At 41.3% G+C, this 16755-nt stretch overlaps 2 protein-coding genes across 2 annotated transcripts; both read left to right on the top strand.

Moving 5' to 3' along the window:
• The first annotated feature begins 7305 nt into the window (after positions 1 to 7305).
• LOC128502659 (actin-associated protein FAM107A-like) lies at positions 7306 to 9579 on the top strand. The gene is made up of 4 exons (XM_053472535.1): positions 7306 to 7401; positions 8104 to 8251; positions 8546 to 8687; positions 9316 to 9579. Exons 1-4 carry the CDS (start codon positions 7323 to 7325, stop codon positions 9433 to 9435), a joined length of 489 nt encoding a protein of 162 aa, XP_053328510.1. The 5' UTR covers positions 7306 to 7322; the 3' UTR covers positions 9436 to 9579.
• Positions 9580 to 10267: 688 nt separating this feature from the next.
• Positions 10268 to 15942, top strand: RENBP (renin binding protein). Its single transcript, XM_053473287.1, has 10 exons — positions 10268 to 10528; positions 11498 to 11573; positions 12196 to 12271; positions 12969 to 13141; positions 13606 to 13830; positions 14150 to 14231; positions 14315 to 14490; positions 14784 to 14915; positions 15055 to 15142; positions 15544 to 15942. Exons 1-10 carry the CDS (start codon positions 10422 to 10424, stop codon positions 15621 to 15623), a joined length of 1215 nt encoding a protein of 404 aa, XP_053329262.1. The 5' UTR covers positions 10268 to 10421; the 3' UTR covers positions 15624 to 15942.
• Positions 15943 to 16755: the final 813 nt, after the last annotated feature.

Raw genomic sequence — 16755 nt, 5'->3', positions numbered from 1 at the left:
ACCGCAGCCCAGAGATGGGCTCGTTCTTGTTTTCGCAGTGAACATAAAATCCTAGAATGTAACCACGTAAGCAGAGAAGAGAGGCGGCTAATGAATCGTACATCTTTGCTTGTAGGAACAGAATACTCCTTAAGTGTGTCAATGCCGTTTAACCTTACGAGAAACAAAAAGAAGGGTAACTGAGTAACAGTCCTGATCCGAAGACCAAGGACTGATTTAAGGTTTAGGACAGGAAAAATTGGCAACTAGACGGGCCGAATGGGTCTTATCTGCTGTCAGATTCTAGGCCCCTTTTTGTTGTTTTCCAACATCAATGTGATGATTTATACAGATTAAGATGAAGATCCAGGTACGAGCCCACACAGGAGCAGACATTTTCACTTCTCAGGACTTCCTTCATTACCTCGCCACGTGATGGGATTCCTACAGCTGATGCTTTTTTTTTAAATGTAAAATAGTCTGTATTCAATGAATAGCTTCTTCTGTCCGGTGTTTGCAGTCAACCCGTTTCGTGGTCATGCTGGTGAATTAGGCCACAATTTAAAAAACAAACAAACAAAAAGTTTATTTTTGGATACATTTCCTGTAATAATTAGCTAATTCTAGGAACCGTCGAAGAGGTGTTAAAGCACGTAGTGTCACCTAAATATACAAATTAAAGGGTTATATCTCCCAAAGCATCATTAATAAACTCCTGGAATACTGCTGGTGTGTTACAGAGCCTGAAACGGCATCACTGTATTCTTCATGTCCCATTCACGTATTAAAAGCAGTCTTCCATTCACCCCTTTTACTAATGTCCCTTTTTCCTCCCCTGATGCTTTTTCTAGGAGCTCAGAATGTCACAAGGTACTACATGACCGTGTACGCTTCCTCGCATGAAAGAAAAACACAGAAAACTATATTTCAGTTGGAATGTGTATAGCGACAGCGCTTGATTACATCATGGGACAACCTTATCAGATCAACACAGGGGCGTATCTAGAGTATTTGGCATCCCACTCACCAAAAAAATGAATGTTGGCAATTTGTTTATTTCACAAATTTGTAAACTGTATGTCAACTGGAAAAAAATTGAAATCTGAAAAAATGAATTAACTTAATAAAGTTTAAATAAAAAATATTTACTGAACAGACATAGTACAGCATAACTGCCATTGCTATATACTGAGCCAGACATTGATGGTAGTGCAGCATAACACCTATCGCTATATGGTAAGCCAGGCTGCTTCAGGGGGGACAGAAATGGGACAGACGGGATGTTTAGAGGGGGAGAGGTGGCACTGGCAGGCTGTTTTTGGGGCAGAGGTGCCCCAACCAGGCTGCTTCAAGGGCAGAGGTGGCACAACCAGGCTGCTATGCCTCCTTTGCCCCTGAGGCAACCTGCCTATGCCTCCTCTGCCCCCTAAACAGCCTACCTGTCCTATTTCTGCCCCTAAACACTCACTTCTTTCATTCATTCAATTTCCCGCACCCCCTTACCTCTCTTGTAGATTTCACTGGTCTGGGGGCTGGACGATCATCACTGGGATCGTCTATACAGCCTGATGGCCGCCTAACGCCAGCCTGCAGATCACTGCTGTGGTGCCTGCGCACTGTGTGACAAAACTCTTTCCGGGCCCAGATTCCTGCTTCCCCTGCGCGGGGAAAGAGTTTTCTCATGCAGTGTGCAGACCGCCCCTCCTTTAGGTATGCTACTGGATCAACAATCAACTTATATATATATATATACTCATATTCCAAATTATGGCAACAGGCCACTGTGACACATGCCAACATTACCCCCGCCTGCTGTAACCCTACACTATCAGGCGGACCAGCATATATACAATTACGTTCTCTAAGGGACTCTACCCCCTGGGAAAACAATACACCACTTATTCACAATCTGTCCCCAAAATTCCTTAACAGGAACCGCACAACAGCCGCCAAACACCAAAACTGACAAACAAAACAAAGAAAATACCTCCGAAAAGACCTCCGAGGTAAGCTGTTAATCCCCTGCTGTCTTGTGAAAAAGAGGGTGTCCAGGGAGGCCGTCCTGTATTTTTCAATAGCCCTGCTGGACCACCACTTCATGTTCCTTCTTGCCCTTCCTTCACTACCTGCCACAATAATGAGTATAGAAACAGCAGTATATGTGTTTGTAAATTATTCTTTTAAACCCGTTACTCATTACCACGAAAAGTCGCCGCACAGCCACGCCCTAACCACCCCAAAAAACACCCCTTTAACCAAAACTCTGCCTGTTTGATACTTAAAGGATAATTTGTTTTTGGAATAATTAATATATTTTGTACTCTACCGTTCTTAAAAAAAAAAAAAAAGGCAAAATATTAAGGCTAACAGCGAAATAAAGAATGCATGAAAAGTTACTAGCGGGCTGTTGGAGGTATGCAGTCACGTATATGTAGGATATAGGCTTTCCAAATACTCCATATACATTCCGGCTTGGTGACCGCAAAGCGAAATCTGAGTGTTTATTTCATGAACATATGGTGCTGAACATCTCCTCCGCTCCTAACTCTGACCTGCTAAAACCAGAATGGGAACACCGCCTGTTAGTACTAGCTTTAACTAATCCCATCCAGAACACGATGGGTTAATAATAATAATAATAATAATAATAATATTTAGCCTAAAATAACGACCATGAGCCGATTCCTATTAACAACTGCATTTGGCCATAGGGCATAATGAGATTATATATAAGTAATATAATATGCCTGGTAAAGGATCCCCATGGAAAATCATACATATATTTATATTTTGTTATAGTCTGCAGCAGATTGCATTAGCCTTTAGGTCTTTGCAGATCCTTTAGGGCAGTAACTTTACCCAAAATACCCTTCTTGGAGGTCATGTTGAGAGGCCCCTCTCCATGTAATTATATCTTGTTTTTGCCTGTTTTTTTTAGCTCTCACTTATATTATGGAAAAAAAACACACAATTTTGCTCAAAATACAAGCCAGTTGTGCGTTAAAAAAGGTCTTATCTATGGCCGGTAAAAAAATCTTACAGGGTGGTTGTTACAGGCCTATTTTTGCAACAAAAACCCTTAGGAGCGCCCCTTAGACAGCAGAGACTTTGGGGGCTTGTCTTACGCCCCTGCTTCAGGGTTAATTAAAAACAGAAATTCGACTTCTTGCACACTAGCGCCCCCTGAAGGTTATTAATGCTCAACAGCATGAAACCAACTAACGGTAGTCTAGCATGGGGGTCAACAGCCATGAAAAGTTTACTGAATTTTAGAAAATTAAAATGTTGGGGGGGGCATGGAGAGAAATAATATTGAGCGCCCAAATATATGTCTCCACGTGTTATTCTTTTCTGAATTATATAACAATTTAATATAAAAAACAATAATGTTATTGTTATTAATTAACTTGCTATTAATTTGCTATTCTAAGCTGACAAACCCAGACTACATAACTGCTCTCTATTCAAACTATCCTACTGGCCCCCAAACCTCTTGTATTGAAGCCGACTTAGTAAGCTATACTGTAATGCCTATTACCCTAAAACTATAACCAGCTACATGTATTGACCATTCTATTCACAGCCATGCGGCCCTCGCATCGATTCTTAATTCCACGGCTGTTCTGGAATATATTATAATCAGTACAGAGAAAAAAGGGACAATTTAGAAGAAAAAAACCCCACAATGTTTTGCTGCCACCCTGTGTTCAGGTCTATGAACTACAAATACACACTACTAAAAAAAATGGCGTGGTGTAAGCGTGTGTCTCCGTCTTCACTCCACACAGGCTTCACAGAGGACAATGCTTACCGAACATAATGCCCCTGTATATCTGTTACACAAATGCAAATATTCATCTGAATTGGAAGGATTTACTTCTTTTGGATAAAGAATCCAGAATTTTGTAACAATTGCCTTCTTATAAAATGTAATCTGTAAGGGCTGTCATGATACGTTTTATGATGCCTCCTGATGGACACCCAATAGATCATTCCATTCCAATGATTCAGCAGTTTATGGATGCGCAGATGTAGAACCCCAGCTGTTTTAGGCTACATCTTCTTCTTCTTATTATTATTTATTGATTTATATAGCACCAACATATTCCACAGTGTCGTACACGGGTAAAAAGGATATAACAATTTGTGCCTCACAGAAAGTAAAAGTAAGTAGGGTCCTGCTCAGATGAGCTTACCATTTAGGTTGTAGGCCACGGATGGACAACCATGCCCTGATTGGAATATTTTCTTTAAAACAACCAGGAACTTCACACCAAAGACAATGTAAATGAGCAATTCTGTCCGTTTTTTTGCCATTCTAATTGGGAAAAATGAATGTGTTATTCTACAACCCACTGAGTATTATGCAGAATTAATTGGAAAATCTGAAGGTGCAGTAATAATGCTGTCGTTAATACTTTGTTGCCTATTGCTTCTGAGTGGCATTTCCCCCCAGACCATGGAATTACAGATGGAGAATCGCGTTTAAAGGAATGCCATTAAAAAAGAATGCATATTAAAGTACTTAAAGAAACAAAAAATAAACTCATAAGAGATAGAAGCTGCATCCCTGCTGCTGCCCCCTCTGCATCACTCTGATGATTTTTGCCACTGTTTGGCAACTCTTCAATTGAAATGAGTAGGGGTGCTTTCCGTGCATTGGCACAGTGTTTGCCAAGCCTGCGCTAGCAGAAAATAGATGGAGGGGTAGGGAAACTGGCAAAAAAAGAGGATTTTGGAGAATACTCCATGCATATGCAAAAGGAGCATCATACAGCTATTATGCTCATTAAAAGCAGATACGATGGTTGGAGTATCCCTTTAACGACCAGCGTTCATGTCACAATAATAATAATAATAATAAAAATAAAAATGTATGATGCTAAGTATTATGTTCCTTCATTTATGTATAATTATCCATTTTTAAGAATCGTACTTTCACAGTGACATTAAGCCTTTCCATACATACCGGTGACCAGCGTGTGTTTATTACAGACAATCAGACATGCTGAATAATTAACACGCAATGGAAACAAGCAAGAAACCGGAGCCAGCATAGAATTTCTACCAAAGGACCTCAGCGGCTTCCTGACACCGTGTCCTGTCGGAGGGTCTCGGTCTGCGGAGTGATGTCAAAGACCCCAGAAGAGCAGAGCAGCCTCATGCAGACCATGTAAGACCACAGAACTTGATATTTTAGCTTGTTTTAGCTGTCAACAGATCTATGTTTCGTGACTACCAAATGTGTTAGAGGGAGCATGTTCATAGCAACGCAGTGCCTTAGAAAGAAGTAATAGATAAAATACAAGTTATTCTTATGTAAAATAACATTTGAAGATATTCCTAAATACGTTTGTGTGTTAGCATAGTTCAGAACCATAGATACGTTAAAGTTCTTCTAGTGATTTTCTGTAGAATTCTACTTCCTCCTGTCCCCAGGAAGTGCTCTTACGACTATGTCCAAAGCCAAATGTCATCCCCCAGCAAGCTAAAGTAAAAACCAGCTATAGTGTTTCAAATACCCCTTACTGCACCGTCAGGATCTGAAAATGTTTACATATACATAATTACCTCTCATGAACATTAACTATTTCTCTTTACTGTAATTGAACGGCCTGTATGTTATTTTGTTTTGATATGGTATACCAGGCTTCAGGTGGCATTGGCAAAATTGGGCAATATTTATTTAGAAAGCTTTAAACCAGTAACTATACAGTTGCGTAACATAAAATCATGCCCCCCCCACCTGCAAACGGTGTATCCTGTAGCCTAAATGGCTTGTAAGATGTTATTGAACACGTGAAATTAATGTATGTGAACTAACATTATGGAGGGAATCTGACATCAGTGGGGCATGATGTAATATGACAACATTGCCCATATAATGTGGATGAGGCAGCCCCGTGAAGGCAAATTACTTAAAGATGGCATGTATTCCACTGTATTCAAGTTCCCCTGATTTTATTAGCAAGGGTCCTATTCTCTGCTTGCCCTCAGGGTCCCTTTAAACCTGGATCAGGTGGACCGTGGGCAATGTTTCGGCAGAGAGAGCGTTATTCGCTTGCTCCTCTAACGGTGTTTATCAATGGCCAGCGAAAAGCCATGAAACCAGAGATCAGGGTCACGGAATCCATTATTAAGCGAAGGAATAAGGTTTCCTCCAAGCAGACAGATTTGGAACGGAGCTTAGTTTTAATCCCCATAGATTCTGTGTAGCTTTCCCTCCGACAGATTGCTCTTAAAGGTTTGAAACCAGATCTCATCTTATTAGCGCCTTATGTTACTGTCTTTTTCAATCAGGTAGCAACTTTTCTATTAATTCAATTTCTCCTTGTGTATTCCACGCAGAGACCAGCAGTGGAGACTGAAGCCCCCAGTTCCTCCTCAATGCAGGTAAAACGTCCGTTTCAAATGTGTTCATTTTGCAACCTTTGAGGTCCACAAACCCTCTGGGATTTTAGGAAAACCCTTGGAAAAGTGTTAAGTAATAGTACGCTTTTTCTGTAATCCTCACGAGTCACCGTCCTAATAGATTGTAAGCTCACAAGAGCAGATCCGTCTTCCCCACCGGTACCAGTACGCCTTAACGTATTCTTGTTATTGTTAATTTTGCATGTTTTCTATTTTAATGTTACTGCTATCTCTCTAATAATGCTGCAGAATCTGCTGGCAGAGAATGAAATCTCATAATGTAAATCTATTCAGCAAAATGAAAAGGATTAAGAGGGGATTTTTATTTTTAGGTATAAAAACATCAGATTTATAATGTTTTTTTTTTTTAATTAAATAATAACAAAAATGATATCTTACCAAATTACTGAAGTATGTCTGAAAGTGACACAATACCTAATGAATACCCTCCTGGCATTATTATTAATCTACATACAACTATTATTCTCTGTTTCACTTACCGTATATATATATATATATATATATATATATATATAAATATATATAACGCTGTATAATCGCATGGGGATCTGCTGTAGACTGACTGCTCTGGTCATGGAGCAGTAAGCAACAGTGGTGACACCGCCATCATTTTTACCAGTGACGTGCCAGGTACATCATTGGTCGCTAAGGGGTTAACGCATATGATGCATGTCACCATTTAATTTTCATGGTGCCTCCCTTGCAAATACATGGGGGGATATTTGCTGTTTTTGTATCTCATTAAAATTAAGTATTTCCAACAAAAAAAAAGTTTTTTAAAAAAAAGTATTTACTTGGAACTATTTCTGGGAAGGGTTTGGACATTTAGCAGTACTAGTAGGAATTATGATTCTGGGACACCTATATCCCTCGTTATTCCTTTATGATGCAGAATGTCACAGGAGCTTTGGATGTGGGCAAAATGTCAGGTCTTCTCCTCTCTGAGGTTGCCTTTTGGAATTGGAGCCATGCTGCCTGCTTTAAAGAAAGGTATTTATTTTGTTTTATTTTGCCCTTCTGAATGTAACTATTTCATTTTAAAATGGAAGGTTTGATCATATCCTGTGAGTTAAATGTTATTGTTATTAGGTCCATAAAACATTAGAACTAACAGTATTATGTACTTGTGCATGCGCACGTGTTCCAAAGAGAAACAGCAAGCTGGAGATGTAATCCAAAAGGGTAGGAATGGCATACCTCCCAATTGTCATGATTTTTGCAGTACAGTCCCAACTTTCAAGCCCTGTCTCGCTTTTGTGGGCAGTGGGAATCATTGACGAGCTGGGGAGACCCTCTGATCTCCCATTATTGGCCCAGGGAACTGTAAAGTCAATGGAACACAGATCTCTATTGCAGACCCCACATGTTCAACTTGAGACAACCCCTCTGAAGCTTAGTGCCGCGAGTAATAAGGATGAGCGGCCATACGTAACTTTCCCCACTTATGGCACGTTCAAAACAAAAGGGTCTCCACCACCCGTTGCATTACCCAATACACGTGTCCTTATCTGAGAAGCTGAAAAGTTGGGGGTTTGGAATGGTGTCCCTGATGGGGAGAGTATGCGCGTATCCTCATATGCTTTAAAACCCAAATCATATACATATATCATGTATGTGCATTCTACATGTCTGCGTTGTTTGAAGAGAAGGTTTGGTTCTTGGTGTATGGCTGACTCTTGCTTTCTTACACAGCCGCAGCTGCAGGGGAGGAGGTAAAGTGTGACACCGTCCAAAATTCCACATTTCCCAAAACAGCGTCTCCGTGCAAATCCGACAACCCCATAAAGTCTTCTCGAACGCACCAAGAACTCCACAAAGAACTTCTCCTCACCTACAAGAAGTATGCGTGCGCGTGTTTGGAGCTGCCTCATATATCCTAGTCTCATTTAATGAGATCTGAGATTTCTTTAGGTGATGTTCTCACATTATACCAAATTCCAGCTTTAATATATCTTCACCTCCTAACAAGTCATGTTTTTCATATGTTCTCACATTAGAACTATTTGGTTGCCACCATCAGTGTAGATGTAGATCAGGCCTGAATTCTGGACTGAATTTCCCCTGTAATTGACAGCACCCCCCCTCGCCTGCCTCATTTTTCCAATCATCTCCCAATCTCCTTTTTGTCTCGCAGAGGACTTGCTCTTCATAGTAAACCGGAGCTGTTGAGAGTTTTGGAGAAGAGAAGGTGTCAGGGGAAAGAAGGGCAGGACCCAAAGCTGCCGTCTTCTCCCCTGGAGCAGGAACTGCAGAAGTGGCAGCAGCGGAGAGAAGAGGTAACCCTTATCACATGCCAAGCACACGTCACCGGGACACATTACATTGCACATGATCCATTCTGTTACATTAATATGCACCCGTTAGCCAGTAGTGGGAGACACTACACGTCACAAACTTACTGACGCCTTATTGTTTCATTTCATAAATGTGATCAGATCTGAAAAATACTCCCGAAGCATAACCAAAGCAATCGCGAAGGGATGCAGGAATAACTTGAAACGCACCTCTAGTTGAACACAGTTCATTATATGGCCTAATACCCAGGTTCTCCAACAAATTTGTTTTAAGGATCCATTTTTGGCAATAGACGACCTCTGCAATCACAAAACAGTAAAATACATATAATAGCTCCAATTTAATTCATACACTATTTATAACTTTTCCTTCCTGCTATATCATCTTGAGGATCATCTTGAAGTGTGAAGGGGACTACTGGGGGTTCCACTCTAATAAACAGTAAATACTAACTCATAATTAATTTATTTTATCTCATCCATAGCTAAACACAAGGACTTTCATGGAAAATAAAACTAAGTTCCAATTGTTTTTGTGTCAGTCGCCATTAGTTATAGAAGTCACTTTAGATTGCATTTGATTTCACTTGTGACGCTATTCTGCTTGCAGAGGGAGCAGGAGTCATCCAGAAAGGATGCGTCTGGAGTCCACGAGTTCCTCCGAGTCAGGGAGAATCTCCGAAAATCCACATCACGGGATATGCAGAGCCCCCCACCCCCTGTCAGCTGAGGTCCAAGAAGATGCCCTCATCTCTGCGGGCCCGTCATGCAGGTTTCCATGTTCCTCAGGGACACAAACTGTGCTGATCCTGGGTGACTGCACTCTGTATGCTGAAGAACATTAAAGACAGAGTAGGAACCAAAAACCCATGCAAAGCAACATCTTCGGGTAACACTCTGTATAATCCGCTCCATGCTGCATAATGCAGGGATTGCCAACAGGTTGCTGTCCAGCTGTTTTTGAACCACAACACCCATGATTCTCAGCCAGCTTTTGGACCACCAAACCTGAGAAACCTGAGAATAACGGAGGATGTCCCATTAACCCCTTAAGGACAATGGGCGGTCCCAAAACCCATTGAAAACAATGCATTTGGAGCCTGTACATGTACGGGCTTTGTCATTAAGGGGTTAACAGATAATACCGTATACAGTTGAGGAGGGTTAGGCTGGTTCTTAATTTCCTTTCTCCTGGATTCTGTAGAGCATCTCACTAACCCTGATCCATCACCATGTAGAAAACAATCATTAGAGGCTTTACAGGACCCCGCGGCTCTGCGATTGCCTTTCTCTGCCATACGCCTTAATCTGTTTACAAATAAAGAAAGTATTTCTTACGTCTTTTTGTTTTGATACAAACATCCTGATCTGTTTTGCTGATGTCAGGTTTTGTTACATGGTATCCGTTGTGTTTCGGTTCATTGAATCACGGGGGTCATGCATCCTGTGCAGCTAGAAATGCATTACTAGCTGAATAAGTTAGCCAGCGGTCACATGACTCAGTCAGCTGACTGTCACTCAGCTGATTTCCTCCCCAGTTATTAATTTCAGTGTAAACAGGGAGCTGCAGGCGATAGAAAATTTAGCAGCGGGTCCAGAAGAAGGAACGCTGTGTTCAGAGGAATTAAATTGCTCTCTGCTAGGGTTAAACAGGAGCCGTCAGAGTTTTATGAAGGATAATTATTAAGATTGCAAGTTTGTGACTAGGCGTGGAATATGATGAGCGAGCGGGATCGCCTGCAGCGTTGGAGGAATCAGATCGGAGAGGAGCTGGACAGGGTCATGAACTTCTGGATTGAGCACTCGCATGACCAAGAATCCGGGTAACTAAGCGCCTCACGAGTTTTCCCTCCACAGCCTAGAGCAGACTATACAGTGATTTAGTGATCCCCGAACCGGCGTGATTCGCACATTTATTAATAGTGTGTAACAGTGTAAAAAGTAGGTAGCTATCATCTCTGCAATGGGCTATTAAAGGTTAAAAAAAATTGGTAGGATCTGTGGGACAGCTATAGAATGTTTGAGGAAGTTTTCCTAGAGTAAATTATTTGTGGCGTCATCAAAGTTGATGTTTTTCTTGGACGTTTTCGGAAAGTATGTCCCGAGACGCGGCCGTTAAGATTCAAAGCAGGAAACATGCATGGAGGGGCACAATTTTTAGCATAAATTCAGCATAAATTCAGCACAATAATCAGAAGGCCATAGCATTTTGTGGAACCTAATACATACTGTACATACCCCGTCAACATTTTTATTCATATGTGTGATCACCACCCTATAATTTAGCATTGAGGTTTATGGCCTTTTCATGTACACTTAAACTTCAAGATAAGTAATCCCTCAATGTTATTGGCAATGGTTAATCTCTTAAACGTAAGGATCTCTGAGCACCGTGTTGTTGATGTGGACAAACCATTACTGTTACCCCCACAGTTAACACGGCTTGTATTAAAGGAATATGAACCAGTTTGGACCTCACAGGCATCTCTGCCCGCTGTACGGTTTATAGCACCCTGGGCAAACTGCGGGAAAGAACCCCAAATTATGTCATACGGTACAGCCTAGATGTCTATATGACAGGGCAGGTGCTGGGCAGCATCCGCAGCTTCGTATATCGCCATATCGCCAGATTAAAGATGGAATTTATCTAGATTCTGTTCATTTCGACAGACAAAGGAAGGACATATAGATTACATTTTATATATATATATATATATATATATATATATATAGTAAGTGAGGTGTTTATTTCAGCTACCTTATTTATGCAGATTTTTCCTTTGTGTCCATAGAGGTTTCTTCACTTGTCTCGGTCAGAACGGTGAAAGGTATGACGATCTGAAGTATATCTGGCTGCAAGGGAGACAGGTAATGAATGTGGGGTTCTATAGCACATCATTGTTTAACCCCTTCCGGTATACAACACCCCCAAACTCTGCCTGGTGCGGACCCTGTGATGTTTAGAAGAAGAAGCAGGGGATCTGTCTCATTCAGTCTGCTAGCGATGGTGCCAAGTGTGATTCCACCGGCAGGAAAATAGAGATCCTTGCCACGCATGCACAGGCATGGTTCCTAACACAACCCATCGCAATACCTTTATTTATATTCATCCTCCCTTATTACATTCCTCCCACGTACCTTTGGGGGCTCATTGTTGTGCAACCCTGTTCCCCATTAAACTCAAACTCAAACCCCAGTGAGTTTCTGATGCAGGCAGAGCTCGGCTGGCCCTGTGTAATGCATAGTTAAATCAATCAACGGGATGTCTTCAAAGTCTCCTTGTACAAAAAAATCTGCATCATACAAGACCAGCCTTTCTTTCTGAAGAAACCCACCAGCGTTAGCCCATCATAATGGTGAATAGTGAAGTAAGAGAGAAAAACCACAACATTTGTGCAAACTGGCATGTTAATCCTCCCTTTAGTGAATAAACCTTTCTGTGATGTATGATTAAGATGCTAGAAACATCACTCTGGCTTCACCTGTCTAGGTATGGATGTACTGCCGTCTCTATAGGAAAGTACCCAGGTTTCGTAAGCAGGAGGTTCTTAGCGCTGCTATAGCAGGTAAGTCTGGAACACAAATCCTCCCTTCCCTCCTTTCTCACTTCCATAATGTAGACCTCAGAGTCCATAATTCACATTTTATATGTAGTTACACAATATGGCAAAAAGTATGTGCACACCCCACCTAATTATTGAATTTCAGCCCCATCCAGGTGTGTAATATCAAGCACATAGACAAGCATTGACAGTAGAATGGTTCGTACTGAAGAGCTCTGTGACTTTAAACATGGCGCTGTCATAGAATGCCACCTTTTGTCCATGAAATTTCTGCCCTGCTAGATCTAAACTGCCTCTGGAAGCAACATCAGCACAAACATTGTGTCAGGAGCTTCATAGAATGGGTTTCCATGGCTGAGCAGCTGCACAAGCCGAGGATCACTATGCGCAATACCAAATGTCATCTGGAGTGGAAAACCTTGTGGAAAGCTTTCCTAGAAGTGGAGAGGCTGGTATAGCTCCAAGGGGGGGGGGGTCCATATTAATGGGCATAGTTTTTCCAACAAGCTCATCATAGTTGATGGTTAGGTATCCACATACTTTTAGCCACCTGGATAATATTCTAGGCCCAAGGACTATTAAATCTCAACATTCTAATAACGGTACAAAATGGGAAAATCATGGTCAAAATTAGTAATATGGTCAATATTAGGTGTTGGAATGGGTAGAAGTACTTTTTGGAAACCTTCTTTGTGCACAGGAGGAAAGTTTCTTATGGATCATGGTCGTCCTACTGCTGGATCCCTGAAATGTGCATTTGTTGTCACACGAGATGGAAGAGCTGTCAAAATCCAGCGCACCATCTTCAGTGAGTGCTTCTTCATAATGGCTATGGATGAGCTGTGGAGAACCACCCAGGAGGAGCGGTATAAGGTGAAATAAAGAGGTGGGGAACCTCTTTAAACAGCATGGGTTTAGAAGCTATTTAAAAATGTATCTAATATGCATATAAAGATATAGCGTTTAATCAGCAAATCCCTTGTCAAGAGTAGAGTGAATGCTGTACATGATTAAGTTAAATTAATACTTTTTTTTCTTTTAAATGGACGTTGGAGCCAGTTTTTGGTTATTGGATTTAGAAAATGAGACTTCTAGCAGCGGTCAATTGCATGTTTGCTGGCAAAACATCAATGTTCGGATAGCATAACCATAACTGATTTTATTGGACACCCTGAATAGAATGGGATTTCTAATGAGCATGTAAAAATACCCCCTGCTTTCAGTAGAGGCATCGGGTGGTACGGCCCTTCTTTAGTTATTAATCTGATCTGTAAATGTAATGGCAGACTAATATATTCAGTGTTTATAATGTGTAATCTTTGTAATTCGGTCTGCAGATGGAGGCCTGGAAGACGATGGATCAAATTGTGCATTGGGTCAGAGAAGACCCATCTGGGCTAGGGAGACCGGAACTGCCCGGTGCCGGTCCTGTGAACGCCATGGCCGTGCCGATGATGTTACTGAACTTGGTGGATCAGCTCAGTGAGGACAATGAAGAAGCGGCAAGGAAATACGAAGAACTGGGAACATGGAGTGTGGGGAAGATATTACAACATATTCAGGTGTCCAAAAATGTGCTTTAAAATAAAAATCTAAAGTGCCAGCACAGTTTGCAAGTGGCAACGTTTATACAATGTAGGCGAGGTTTAAAGGGGAAAATAAGGTGGGGTAAGTCGTTCATCTAGAGATGACAATCTAGAATGCATTATATTATCAGTAAGGTAATGAAGGTGTTGAATACGTCATTACTTATCACTATTATAAAAATTAGCCATGGGACACATGAGGAGAACGTGTTTCATGGCAATATTATGAGGAAAACACAAGAATTTGTATTTCCATTTTGTCATAATTTGTTTGCTCATTCTTATTTATGGTCAGCGAGATGGCAAAGCTATTCTGGAGAACGTTTCTGATGATGGAACAGAGCTTCCAGGCTGTATAGGGAGGCATCAGAATCCAGGTAGGCCTAAATTGCTTGCCCTGGCTAAGTATTATTTGGCCCAAATAAAGTGGAGCCGCTCATGTTTACGTCTCAATTTGCAGGTCATGCCATTGAGGCTGGGTGGTTTCTCCTTCGTCAAGCCATTGCACAGGCCAACAAAACATTAGCCCAAACTGCCCTTGAGAAGTTTGTGCTTCCACCTTTCCAAACAGGGTGGGATAAAGAATATGGCGGTCTCTTCTACTTCCAAGACGTGGATGGATATTGTCCTACACAGGTAAAAACACAAATCTGTAGACCTTGAGGGTACCTTACACATCATTATTTCTTACATTCCCAGTCTCAAGTCTGTAATGACAAAAATATTTGGCAAGAGTGGCAAGCAAAAATAGGTAGTAATCATGCCTATATCATATAGGTAGATGAAATGGTGATTTTTAGCAGGATCTACATGGACCATCTGTGTATTTTCTTTGTAATGGAGGGAAGCATGGAAGAAGAGGATGATCTGGATATACACAGAGTGTACTGCTTGCAGTGTGAGGGTTTTAATAATATGTCTCTGTGCAGCTGGAGTGGAGCATGAAGCTGTGGTGGCCTCACACAGAAGCTCTAATTGCTTTCCTTCTGGGATACCTGGAGACCAAGGACTCACAGCTCCTGGAACACTTTCAGAAAGTGTTTGACTATACATTCAGCAAGGTGCGTGCACTCTGGGGGAGGAAAAGACCTCTATGAGACTACTGTCTAGCGCACATATCACTGCCATGCAGCTACAATCCTGATTTATTATTCAGCTTTCCAAATGATTATATGTAACATGTCTTTTTATGGATTTCAGTTCTCTGACCCAGAGCATGGGGAATGGTTTGGTTACCTGAATCGTGAAGGCAAAGTGGAACTTAGTATTAAAGGAGGTCCATTTAAAGGTGAGTGGCACCTTAACACCTTGAGTGAGAACAGCTAGAGCTTGATAGCAAGATACCTGTTGCTAGAGTGAAAGACTCTTAAGTAAGCGAGGACTTGTCAGGTCAGCGGTCCAGGTAAGATCTTTTAAATGAGGACCATTTGAAATTCGTAAACATGAAATATCACTGTTTTGCAAAAAGTGGTACTGCTGCAATGTACATGGTCAAAATGTACGCATCAAGTAAAAGACTACCCTTAACCCGGCTCTTCTTCCTTATAAAAGGGCTCGTTTTCTCAACATGTGAGACAGAAGACGTAGGTCCTTTTAGGAACATGTTTGCATGAGCAACATCACTGTTCATGGAAACAAACAAAAACATGGCGTCTATTCAGCTAAAATGTACACTATACTTTCTTGTAGGATGTTTCCATGTTCCAAGATGTCTGTACATGTGTGAAGAGATCCTCTCTAAGCTGCTGAATGAGCATAACATGGCGTAAGAACTGCCCCAATCAAGGTCAACCAACGGGGACTGTCGAGAGTGGATGGATGAAAAATGGTCACCCCTTTTGTTGCTTTGTTATCTTGTAATACTTACTTTCAACAGCTAAAGCTTGGAAATATTAACACTGTTATATTGTGAGAGCAAAGTGGGCTTACAAAGAATTTTATACACCCCACTGAATGTGTTAAATCTATTGCTGGATACGGCATTGGTTAATTGTATCATATGAGTTGCTTCCCCTACCTCTCATTTAGTAGAGCGTAATGCTTCACCTACTTCTGTTTATCAGTAATGTCTGCAACTTGTCTTAAAGAAATCCTAAATTCTATTATTTTGGCTTTCATGGTTGGTTTGATAGAGAAGACAAAATTGAGACATTGGATATTTACTAATTGAATATGTACTGATTCTGGTGCAAACTTTGAAAATGGTTTAATTACCGTGGCAATCAACAGTAGAAGGTCTTCTCACTCTGGGTTCTGTACTGCAGAATACTGCAGAAACTTACAAAATAGATTAGTACATCAGGCTTGCGTTTAAGTGTAATAAGATTAGGACTAAGGGCGCATTTACTCAGAAGCGTGAAATCTGGAGGGTTTTGGGTGGAGTGAACACTTTAGACCACTTGACCTCCCACCACTTGAAATGGCTAAAGAGGACTGTTTTTGGAGTATGGCTCGCGGCTGAGCTTTTCCGAGACCTATTAATGTAATTGGGAGAATGCAAATCTGGACACGGGAGCCCACAACAGATCCTAGTCCATCACCTTAACCTATAGGCCACAATTATAATTCCTATATAACGCACCTGTGCATAAGGTTTAGAAGGAACAATGTTTATATTTACACTATTTAATTTATACATATAGAGGTATACACATATTGCCAGCTGTGCCTCTATACACATTATTGTGACTTTTATGGCTGTAGATACACCTCATCCTCCGCAAACATACTAAACTCAGGGGAGGCAGAGCGGGTTAGGACTGTCCTTTCTTAAACGGGAAACCTGGGAGGTATGAGACAGTCTCTAGAACCTTAAGGACTCCTCTGTTCCTCTGGATGACGTATTGTCGTTGAGAATATGACGTTGTCGGAACCCACCCGGAACTCTGGACTGCTAGCAAA

This window comes from Spea bombifrons, chromosome 8 (assembly GCF_027358695.1).
Source record: "Spea bombifrons isolate aSpeBom1 chromosome 8, aSpeBom1.2.pri, whole genome shotgun sequence".
Classification (NCBI taxonomy): domain Eukaryota; kingdom Metazoa; phylum Chordata; class Amphibia; order Anura; family Pelobatidae; genus Spea; species Spea bombifrons.
The sequence above is the reverse complement of the archived record's forward strand: the minus strand, read 5'-3'. Positions and strand labels throughout refer to the sequence as shown.